At 33.8% G+C, this 12,280-nt stretch overlaps 2 protein-coding genes across 3 annotated transcripts; one reads left to right on the forward strand and one right to left on the reverse strand.

Moving 5' to 3' along the window:
• Window positions 1-2,463: 2,463 nt before the first annotated feature.
• LOC119636044 lies at window positions 2,464-6,195 on the forward strand. 2 transcript variants are annotated; one of them, XR_005247115.1, is made up of 14 exons: window positions 2,464-2,535; window positions 2,609-2,635; window positions 2,705-2,898; window positions 3,447-3,479; window positions 3,551-3,628; window positions 3,699-3,764; window positions 3,838-3,978; window positions 4,071-4,142; window positions 4,875-4,919; window positions 4,979-5,023; window positions 5,091-5,138; window positions 5,202-5,256; window positions 5,321-5,877; window positions 5,977-6,195. XR_005247115.1 is itself a non-coding variant. In XM_038031123.1 (13 exons), the coding sequence occupies exons 3-13, from the start codon at window positions 2,850-2,852 to the stop codon at window positions 5,367-5,369; spliced, it is 681 nt and encodes a 226-aa protein (XP_037887051.1). In that variant the 5' UTR covers window positions 2,464-2,535; window positions 2,609-2,635; window positions 2,705-2,849; the 3' UTR covers window positions 5,370-6,195. The 2 variants fall into 2 exon arrangements, 1 of the variants encoding a protein (XP_037887051.1); XM_038031123.1 differs by having other exon boundaries at window positions 5,321-6,195.
• Window positions 6,196-9,406: 3,211 nt separating this feature from the next.
• Window positions 9,407-11,429, reverse strand: LOC119635835 (J domain-containing protein DDB_G0295729). The gene is made up of 3 exons (XM_038030843.1): window positions 11,029-11,429; window positions 10,849-10,958; window positions 9,407-10,789 (listed from the first exon to the last, which is right to left on the reverse strand). Exons 1-3 carry the CDS (start codon window positions 11,362-11,364, stop codon window positions 9,850-9,852), a joined length of 1,386 nt encoding a protein of 461 aa, XP_037886771.1. The 5' UTR covers window positions 11,365-11,429; the 3' UTR covers window positions 9,407-9,849.
• Between the last annotated feature and the right edge of the window lie 851 nt (window positions 11,430-12,280).

Below are 12,280 nucleotides of genomic sequence, written 5' to 3' on the forward strand. Positions count from 1 at the left end.
TAAATTCTCCGGCGGTGTTTAGGAGATAGGAGAAGAAATAGAAGCAATTTACTTGAAATTTTAAAGTAATTTTTCAAATTTTATAACATTTGCCACTAAAGTATGGTAACACATCTATTTTGTTATTTGTTTGCAACTCGTAGAAGGAGAGACACCTCAGCGATCGCTGCAAACGCATTAAAACCCGTTAAAACATATGAAAGCGTAGACTTCCTATTCTTTTTTTCTCGAAAGACTTGCTTGTACATGCACAATGCATTTAGGACCATGTCATAAATTCATGATCGCAGTTCAAGTTTGAAAACGTTCGTAGTCCCTTTATAATCCAGTCCACAATTGGCAAACCATTGTAAATTTTGAACCAAATAAGTCTTACGTGTGGGATGATGTATATAAAGTATAATAGTAAAGTAAAATAATCAATTGCAGATATAGTCGTACGGCACCCATTTTTCAATAATTGAACATGTATTTGTATAATCTAATCGCGCTTTAGGGAATATAAGCGTATTATCTAACGCGCTTTAGATAAAGTAGCGTACATATGTATTCTCAGTAATTTGTAAAAATTCCAAACATGTGAGAATAAGCGCCCACACATTTGTTTACGTATATGTTCTCAATAATTTGTATAAAAATGCCAGCCATCTGAGAGTAAGCGTATATGTTTGTTCATGTCCCGGTATTTTTCAATCGTTAATAGATTTGCCAAAAAGCAGACAGAACAAAAATATCTGCAACAAATTCATTTTTGATCGCTTGAATTGAATTGAGCTTTTCTTTTTCTTTCCAATTCAAGCACAACTAAAAGATTTGTTACATTAAACGGCTGAAATGATTCTCCCGCGCATATATAAACAGAAGTTAGTTCAACATCTTTTTGTGTTAATTATTTTTTAAAAATTCTTTACAAGTTTTAGAAAGAAAAAATGCAAAGTTTTTACTATCAAGTTATCGTAGTGAGTGCAGTGATTTTATTATTGTTCCCATCAACAAGTAATTGTATTGAATTAGATGGTACGCACTTCCGCTAACTTAATTGCATTGAAGTAACTTATATGCGCATGTATCTGCGTATACTATATATTAATTGAAGAAAAAAGTTCGTGGCATTTTCTCCACTATCGAACAGCTCGTATATCGAACAACTTTCGTAGTACTAACCCGGTTAAGCAATACAATAGTGTACGTTTGAGCATGCAGATATTCGTGGATTCAATCAAAAGTTTATGAGATAGTCACACAGCATGGAATTGTTTGCTTCTGTGTGGAAATTTCGATGTTAAAGCGCGCGTCGAGCTCTCTTTTGTTAGTTGCGCTCTCTACAGTCAATAACTCTCTATCGTGGATAACTTATGAAACTGCAGCGCGCAAAAAATAGGAAAGTTTAGCTTGAAAGTTTTCACGCCTCCATTGCACAGCATGGATCTCGTTCTGTCCAACAACCATTTGTTTCACTCGCTTTGTGCTACCAAAAGAAGAAGAAGTTGCTTGCCCAATTTTATTTAAAATCTAAGAAAAATGAGAAAAAACGCAGCGAACTTTTTCCTTCAATCATATTGTGAAATGTTATATAACACATCACTCAATAAGTCTCCGGTCTGACATATATTTGACAACGCTATTGATCGACTTATATGATAGCTGGATAGTACCAATCTTCAAACAATATGCGTCAAAATTTCATGTCGCCGCGATTGTTGCATTGGTTTTAGTGACGAAATAACGCAAAACTCTGCTTTTTGTTTAATGAGAAGAACTATTGTTAAGAAGCGGCATTGCCTTGAAAGTTGTTGTGGTGACTTTTCTCTGTCGAAAGTCATATGGGTGCCGGTGATGACGGGCGCTCTGGCCACCATAATTCGGCGCTTATTCGAGACAATATAAAAGAAGGGCACAAAATCTTTTTGCAAGACCAAAAAGTGAAGTTACGTGCGATGGCTGACACCTTTGGGATATCAAAAGGCAGTCCCACCCATCAATTTTGATGAATATTTATTCACGAGAAAGATCTTTTCGAAGTGGTCGCCGCGTTTGCCACCTTCGACCGGTCAAGGGTTTTTATGTGGTATGTAACAATGAATGAAAGATAAAATCATCCCTATAGTCGAGTGGAAAGTAAGCGATCAAAAAAAGGAGTTTATGGCGTCTATATTTTTGTGAATGAGCTTGATATAAAATTCATTTAATATATTGAAAAGGGACAGTAGTGAAAATTACATAGCATGCATAGGAGCGTTTCAATGCAAACAAAGAAAAAGAAGCTAAATTAGACCGAAGACTTATTGAGTGATTGATATGTTATAAGTATAATGGGCAACGTGTATCTATTAGTTCTAATATTGTGAAAAACAATTTTTATGTTAATAAATACAGATTGCTCACCAGATAAGCCTGGATATAATGGCACTTTAGGGCATTACACGTGGGAGAGGGGAACACCACCAAAAACTGACGATGGGCATATAAATCCCTGCGTGAAACCTGGATATAATAACACTGGATATTTTATCTGGCGTCACGGATATCTAAAAAGTATGTATTCGTTAAATCAGTTATATTGAAAAAAGGAAAAAAAAACAAATATTATTTTTACGAAAAAATGCAGATAATCACAGTCGAAAATTCGAATATCGTAAGTAACATTCGTAATTATTGGATTATCGTATTGCAAAACTTCATACTATATATCTATCAATTATAGTCCAATCCTGTATGCAAAATCGATTTGAAAATGAGGACGGCTTTTATCTTTCATCTCTATTCTTTTACAAAAGTATGTTGAATTAATATAAACAAAAGAAAAACTTGTATGACATCTATTAAATTACATAGAAAAATGCGTTTTTATGGCACCTCGAGGCTTATTTTATTGGAATCATGCATCATTTTTGGGAGGTAATGTGGTTCCATTAATTGTAGAACATAAAAACAACTTTCATTGTATCTGGCACTGTATAAACGGGTCCATACGCAACATCACTTGTAGTATAAGGTTATTGCTAGTTTGTGTGTACGTATGCAACAAACGTATGTCAAGAACACACACTGAGACAGATCCATTTTCTATTATACCGATCGATTTAGAATCATTTTCTGTATGGATCTAAGCTTGTCTATCTGTCCGTCGGCCGGTCCACCTGGTTTTTTGTTGTGTTTTACGTACAGCTCGCAATTTTCGACATACTTTGACAAAAATCCAATGTAAACACTAACGTATTTTGGCTCAAGGGCCAAAACTATTGAAAATAGTTTGGATCGGGGTCACATTTGGCACTACTTCCCACACCTTATATTGAAAAAAAAATGTCATATAAATAAGTCTAGGGAGGTGTAGGGTATTTAAGCGATGAATCATGACCCACTATAGTGCTTTTACTCACTTTACATATAATGTTACCTTTCAAAAAAAAAAGCAAACAAATTATCTCTGTCGAAAAATTTAGATACACCATATAGAAGACGTTGGGATGTGGACGGTAAGTGCTTTCATTAATTAACTTTGTATAGAAAAATTTTGATTTATCTGACAAAAAAAAAATAAATATAGAATATTGTACAGATTTTGAGCCTGGATATGATGGTAATCTGGGACATTACAAGTGGCATAGTGGAACACCTCCGAAAGGTACGTACATAGACGTTAATTGGCTTATATTTCAAAGACTTGTACTATTTATGCCAAAAAAAACATATAGATCCGTGCGTTAAATCCGTACGTAACGGTGGCGGGTATTACATTTGGCATCATGGATCCATAAAAGGTATTTATATCAATTTTGGTATATTGCAAAAACAAATTTTACTGATTTTGCAAAAACAAAAAAAAAAAAATAGACAATCATACGTACTACACTGATGATAAACTGGGTTATACTGCTGTCGGTCACTGCGCGCAAATTTCTTTTAAACGTAACGGTGACGATAAAGGCGAAAAGTATGGATTTTATGAGTCGAACCGTGGACCACATCCCAAGGGTATGCGTGTAGTATTCAGTCTTCTTGCATGATATTTAAAAATTCATATATTTCGTCTGCCAAAAAAAAAATATATATACATATATATATAGATGCATGCGTTCTGTACGGGCCTCATGGTAGTGTAGGTTATTATGTCTGGCATCATCCATCACATATAAAAGGTATGTTTTTCTGCTAATATTGTTACTTGAAAACAACTTACATTTTCTAATATATATGTATACATGTGCTTTTATATTCATGTGCTTAACGAGAATATTTTATTTACCCAAGTGTGTAAATATGAAACCGGAATTTTTGTATAGAAAATACGCGTTTATTACGTGGAAATTATAAAAAATATATTTTTTACCAACTATTGCCCATCGCACCATGCTGCACTGTTTTTCTTTTAAAGCGCATCGAACCATCGAGCCATGTTCGTCGCCATGTCGTACACCTTCGCAAGAAGCGACGCCCTGCTCTGCAAGTGCTTATCGCATCGACGCAAACGAACAGTAATCGGAAGGACTCGAGTGTGGTGAACAAGCAAAATGGCACCAAATACTTAAAGGTCCAGTAAACATAAACAAAGTGTAGTAAAACAGAAAAAGACTAAATCCCTGTTCCAACTGATTGTTTCGAGGATCTCTCGAACCTGTTTTGCTATTTACAATCCCGATAGACGCACGGATTTCATGTTAGAAAATGATCTTTCGTTGCCTTTCTTGAAGCCTTCAAGCCTGTGTGTCCTTTAGACATCTAAGAGTAAATTCCGGTTTCATATTTACGTACATATTTATTCATAAATATTGTTATATTATATTTATTGTATATATATAATACAATACGTATTAATTAATTATGACCGTTATAATGCGTTGTATTAAACATCTTTATATCCATCAATACAGATCTTATCGTGCCTAAAGTTGTGACCATTGAGCCAGACTTACTATGTATGTATTTGCTTTAACTGCGTTATCTTGAAAAAAAAAACTTATATCAATCAATGTAGATCTCGTACTGCCTCAAGATGAGAAGCCGGAACACATTTTAGACGGTAAGAATTCGCATTAGTTGTTTTCTATTAAAGAAAAAAGTTATGTCAAATCTTCCAACGAAAATAGAGTTGGTACCGCCTGAATCTAAGGTCATGGGATCAACTACACCACCAGGTATGTATTCGCACTCTTTGTTTTGTTTTGTTTCGAAAAAACCTTTATTTTATCCATCAATAGAAGCATACTTCTCCCCACGTCAAGCTTCAACCCGGAAAAAGTTTCTAAGTCGTGGGTATGTATTCTCCCTAACTGAGTTGCATCGAAATAACTTTGATTATATTTGCTGATAAATATAGGTTTTTTACTACCCAAAGACGTGTCCAAAAAACCAACTATCCTAGATAAATCGTAAATGTATCCTAATTTCTTTGTAATAAAAAGACCTAGTATCGTGTGATATATATCGCCCACAAAACGACATCCATTAGGTATGTATCCGCACTATTTGGAATTATATTGAAAAAACTTTTATTTATTGAAAACCAAAAGCACTAATCAACCTATATCTGTCGATACGGACGATAAATGAGTTTTAGATAAGTGCACACTTTGCAATAATCTTCAGCGTTCTCCTGGTTTTCGTCACAACCTTTTTCGAAAATTCTTTTCTGTTTAATATGACTTGCTAGAATACGTCGAAAGTAAGAAGCAATGTTCTGTTGGATAAAGATAGCTCATCAGAATATGAAGAATATGGATAGGTATCGAAGGTGCAAGCGTAGTGAAGTCAACGTAGGCTTGTCAACGGGTTTTTTTGAAGCAACTCTGCTTGATAGTGTAACATCCAAATTGACAAACCCTATTTCATATTCGCCTTGGAAGATTCAACTATCATTGACGATTGAACTAAAAGGTTGGGATGATTAGCATCGTTTAACTCTTCTTCCTTTAATAGAAAAATGTATGACCTTCTTGGGTTCTTTGGTGAAACAAATTGTGCTTCTTTTTTCAGATTCAGACATCTGAATATGAAAGCTGATATGTTGTGTGATGTATGAATATGTAAACATTCATCTTCGTTGAAAGTCTTCTCACGGTTTTCCACGCCACCCTTGACGTACCGTGATAGACACGTTGCAAATTATTTTGAATTGCTCGCTCCCCTTTAAGCCTACACCGTTATAAAATTAACATAGAACTATTATAATAATCAATAATATTAAATAAATAAATATCAGCCCCCTTTATACATAGTATACATAAATAATACATAAATACATAAAAAATACATATAAATACATCATGATTAATGCTGGTGTGCTGATATCTGAAAAAGAAAAATATTGTGGCTACTGTATTTTACACAAGATGACCACAAACTTACCATTTGGCTTGTAGAAGTACCCCATTCCGCTGAAGTGATAATGAAGACGCATACTTGTTTTTCAATCTAATATGAAATAAAAAGAAATGAATAAATTATGCATGATAATAAGTAAAGATAATCGCAAACTTACTTTTGACATACAGCGAATCTTTATGTATATGAGACGATGAACGAAGACTTGTACTTCATTTTTATTCTAATCTAAAATAAAAGAAAGTAAATGAGCAATTTATAACTATAGCTATATAATATTATAATTATCTTTAATCTATTGCATTTAACACACGACTTCTCTTTTTTCGTATGGTGGGCTTCGCCGGCGATCGCCTATAGTAACTAACTAACTATGGTATTGAGTATGACGGCATGCAGCCTCTCCGCGCCCGGAATCTGGAGCCGGGCGCCTTCATTTGCACCAGCTTTAAAAATATCGACTGCTCGTACATGGCTTGGTGACTGGTTGCACGTTTCAATTTATTCACGAAACCTTCTAAGCTGTGCGTGTAGAATATTAAGTGTATGTGCCTTCTGTTGTAGACTTCATTTATGAGGTTACTTAAGACAGTTTTGTTGCTGGGACTTTGGATGCAGACAACAGCTTTCACGTCCAAACCAGTCTTCTCTCCATGTTTGAGATTCTCCTCTAATTTTCCAGCCATGGTAACTTTATGCCTAGTGTAGGAGTCGCCCTTGAGCATTACGTTGAAATCCATCAACAGGCTTCGCACTCCGAAGACGGGGACGTTTGGTGCTCCTCGGTCTTCGTAGCGCTACTGTTGCTGTATCCACATCTAACAAGTCTGTCCTCTGCTCGGTTGTAGACTGTCATTCTGTTTGCATATACTTCGCCTAACTGCATTTGTACTATTTTGTCGGAGAGACTCAGCTTTTCCACGACTTTATATATATATATATATATATATGTGATTATTATAAAAATATATGAAAATATATGTAATTATATGTGATATAATAAATTAATTATAACAGTGTAACCTGTAAAGAAAATGGAAAAAACTATTATATACTTTGCATAAAAAACCAGAACACACTTCTTAATATATATATAATTATAGTTCAAATCTTCTGCGTCTGGCATGTGTTATTATAAATAAGTTAATTAAAAAATTTTAACATAAATGAAACAGACTGAAGTGGTTTTTTATTCAAATTCAAATTTATTTATTGTTATTAGTTGACATTTTTTACATAGGTTAAAATGTCATTTATATATTAAATGGTTATATATAGCACGGTGTTTCTATACCCGATGCGAGTTTTTAGGGCTTAGTGAGAATTTTTTTTTTTATTTTTTCTAACACCATATAAAGTGTTTTGCCGAGATTGATGAAAGAAAGAGGAACACTTTAGAGCTATCATAAACCTCTAAAGAATCCCTTAAAGCGAACGTATAAATATAAATATATTATTATAATATATTTGCAAGAAAATTTATTTGGTCCCTTGATAACACTTAAAAGAAAAATATTTTTGTTTTATCGGGCTGCGGATGCAAGTTTAATTCTACTTACCAAACTAAAGACAATTTCTCACTAACCGCACACAAACAGACCGACATGCCCAACAACAAGACATCATCTATTTTATAATCTTTATAATGCATATTTGTGACCGTTCTTGATGGAATAACAATTACATAGGGTATAAATATAACAGGAGCTTACATATAAGCGTTTTAGTGAAATCAACAACAAAAGTGTCTGCGAACTCAATGAAAAAAATGTATTCCTATAAACCGTTGTGTAAAGGATAGAAGTGTTGTTCGAAGTCCCCACTGGCTTCTATTGGTCAAATTAACAAATCAATATTTTAATGCAACATATTTCGAATCGTACAACAAAACATCGCCAAAATTTCTTAAATCAAAAAATTGAAATTCTTCCTAACCCGATTTAATCCAGAGATTTCCGGAAAAATTGTACGAATCTCATATGGGTCTGCTTTTAAAAACATTTTCCAAATAATCATTATGCATTTAATTTATTACACACGAGACTAATTTTTAATACAATTTTCGTAAAACTTTTTTTCTTATATTTTCTTTTGATATTTTTCAATTTCTTTTCGCAAATATTCACTTTACACAACTTCTTTGTGCACTTGTGAAATAGTTTTGATTTTTTGCTGAAAGCCGTTAACTGGTGTTTTCCCTTACAAAGTTTATAAAAAAAAAAAAATAGCATGTGTTGAGTAGAGTAGAGAGAGAACAGAGTTGCTTTCAATAAATTGCAATGCTTCGATTCTGTTATGTGAGCGAGAATAAAGTGAGATGCATCGAAGGACCAACATTGTAGAAGTGAAAAATCGAAGTGCCACTTCTGTTAAAGTGAGAAATCGAATTGGAGCAATTAGGTTAATATATCCTACACTTTTCATTTTCATTACAAGATATATCTACACTTTTGCCGGAAATCTCGCGCTATATAACAAATTTTAGTCACCTAGTAGATTTGGCGGCACCAATGGTCGAAACCTCATCGACTATTGGACGTTTCAACGACTTAGTTTTACCATATATGAAAATTTTATTGCTAAAATTGTTCGCAACAACGCCATGATCATGATGAAGGGAATTTTTGATCATGACTTACAATTATCTCTAAATCCAGAGGTATAATTTTTTTCAAACCAGTTAGGAAATTCACGTCTTTTCATCCTGAGTGACATATATATATGATAGAAAATCCAGAAGAAATCAAAGAAGAATTTCCTTTATATAACCGTAAGCTGGAGAGAAAAAAGGAGTTTTCTCTCACAAAAAGTATTGCGGCAACAGAGAGCTAACAGGAATAGGATAGAATTTATGGCGCATAATCTTTTAAAATGTAACAACATCCTTGATATAATAATATAGGAATAGTGAAAAGTCACATATATATATTTAATATTTATTTAAACTTTATATTATTTTATTATTATATTTTTTACAATCTATATATATATGTATGTTTAATTTATGTATAAGTTAAAAAAAAAAGGAATTAATGTCATAAAAATTGTGATTATGTAACAGTATGTTGAGTAAAGAGATTTAGTATAGTTAAATTTATAAAAATTAGGAAAATCATATTGGAAAACACAATAGATTTAACTTAAGCTATCTAATACTCGTTGATAAAAACTTTATGAAAATTTAAACTAGAATTTGATTTATATACGATGACATCGATAAAACCGGGAAAAACAAACTCGAAACAAATTAAATGCATAAAAAAAGAAAGGTTACAACCTGTAAAAAATGAAGGATATATTTTTTTACCTATAAGTAAATGTAGGTATGCTTATGTCTTCCACATGCTATTTAGTAGCTGATAATTGGCGTCTTTTTTCATGTCTAATTATATGTGTATGGTGTCTGGACACTAATAATACTTCACGTTCTCAAAAAAAAATAAAAAAAAAAAAAGGAAAATTTATACTATATGTTCAATACTCCTAAATATTCTGTTATTATTATTGTTCTTGTATTGTGGTGGCTCATTTCGTTACATTCGGCTTCTCTTCGTTGGAGGCAAAAGCATAGGCACGCATTCGGGCCTCATGTTCGATTAAGGCAAAACGCATACGCTGTTCGTGTAATTCACACATTTGGCGTAGCTTGAGTTCCTGCTCCTGCTGTTCAAAACGTAATTTCTGTTCATGTTCTTTGCGTGTGCAATCCATTTCGGCAAGACGTACACGTTTTATTAAATCGAATAATTGTTTTTTGTATTTCGTATCATCGTTAGGTACGGGTGGAGAGGGAGGCGGGGTAGTCATAGAACTAAGAGTTAAAGTAGCGGAGGGTTTGATATCAGCAGAACTGCTGGACGATGTTGGATTTATTGCGTTAGCGTTCAAGGAAATGTTTGTGTTATTTGATTCACTGTTTGATGAATTCTGACTTTTTTGCCGTTTTACTTTAAAACCGGCTCCAGAAATTGTATTATCCGGCAAAGTTGCATTGTGATTGACTTGCGTTTGTGCTTTCGCGGCAGTTAAATTATTAGGCTTTGTTTTAGGCGCAACTTTCTTCTTTTTGGGTCGTGCGGAATCTTCTTGTTGCTGAAATTCGGCTAACTGAGATTCAGCTGAATTGGGCGGTGATGGTAAAGCTAATGTCGACGAAGGCAAAGTATCTTCACTGTTGCTATTACTCAATGAAGTAGTAGGCAAAGCAGCCAAAGGGGTATCCTCCTCGTCTATATCCATTGGCTCTTTTTTGTTTTGCACTCCCAAGTTACGCGTTTGACTGCGTGTTGAGCCAACCGGTTCCTTTTGCATTTCCTCCATAAACTCTAACATCTGTAAGCCTTCTAAGGCGCATGAGGACTTCGGATTCTTTTGTTGATATTCTTTTTTAGCAGCATTTTTCATGCTCCGCCATTGTACTTGTATTTGTTCCAAAGAGCGTTGACGAAAATTCAAGGAATTAAATCTATAAGCAAAATAAACAGAACTAAATTCCAATTCTTCATAATATAAAAAGAAATTTACTGTTTAGAAATTTGTATCCAGGCTAAACGTTTTGATTTAATACTTTTAGCGTCCACGGCACGATTTTCGACCAAATCCACCCTCGGTTTTATAACCTCGACCAATAAGCTCTAATATGCAAATACAAGGAGATACATATTTAATAAAATCTTTAAGAAAAATTATTAACGCTTTATTTACCCGTTCAGCTTCTTCCCAATTGATTGAGCGTTTTTTACGAGTTCCTTTCTTTTTACCACCTTGCATGATTTCTTCCTCATTTTCCCCGATTTCAGTGTTATCTAATTTATCAATTTGTTTAGCTTCCTTTAATAGCCCGGCCAAAACCTCATCATGTCCAGAACCCTCGTCTTCATCATCATCAGCATAATTTTCATATTCTTCTTCTTGCATCATCATTTCACTATCTTCTTTTGTCTGCTGCTGTTGTGGCTGTTGTGGCTCCACCTTCGACAACACAGATGCTAACTTTAATGGAGGCATTACTGGATTCCCATTTGCGGGTTCTAATTTCATTTTATCAAGTCTTTGTTTAGTTTTTCTATTAATTTTTTAATTTTAATAATCTCTTAATTAAAATTTCTTAACTTTTATTCACAATTTTTCTTTCAAGAAAAAACGAAAAACAATTTTTTTCTTATTGGTCGCGGAATTTTTGTTTATACGCGAACAATGTTGCAATATGTGCCGTTTAGCGAGGCCTGATTTCAATCTTTGGACCAATAATGACTACACGACATGACAACAACGAGCAAAATCCTTCTTAACATTCAATTTTCAAGAGATTTAGTTAATTATAGTGTCATATTAATGTTAGTTGTCAGCCATTGTCTATTATAATTTGTGAAATATTCGAAAATTTTCATATCCTTAGGTAATATCTTTGAAACCGCTCTTTTCCATTTTGCAAATTATTAGTAAGCATTACTGTAAATTACACGAAGAAGAATAACTTCTCACCATATTTTTGTGGGGGCGCTAAATGAAAAAGTAAAACAAGTAGGGAGAGCGTATTCGCCTTAGAACAGTGCTCTAATTAAATGGAAGACATGGAAAATTCTTCCGTAAATTCGCAAGAAAATCAAAATTATGATAATGCGAGCCTCCCAACAACGAATGTATTTACCGATATAAATCAAGAAATATCTGCTGCCGCAGCACTCAGCAATTTTAATGAAAATGCTGATACAACGAACGAGAACGAACATTTTAATTGCAATATGGATCAATCTAGACATTATCATATTCCTTACATACTAAATGGGGAATTGTACCAGATACAAACACAAGAAGGTGAGAATGTGACAGTGAAATGTTGCAATTGCCCATCGAACCGTGTTTATCGGAGCGCGCACGCTTCGCTTAAAATCAACAAATCGGTGACGAATTACTGTTTTTGACATAGAAATGTTACCATAACACTCTTTAAGCA

Source organism: Glossina fuscipes, unplaced genomic scaffold (genome assembly GCF_014805625.2).
Source record: "Glossina fuscipes isolate IAEA_lab_2018 unplaced genomic scaffold, Yale_Gfus_2 27, whole genome shotgun sequence".
Classification (NCBI taxonomy): domain Eukaryota; kingdom Metazoa; phylum Arthropoda; class Insecta; order Diptera; family Glossinidae; genus Glossina; species Glossina fuscipes.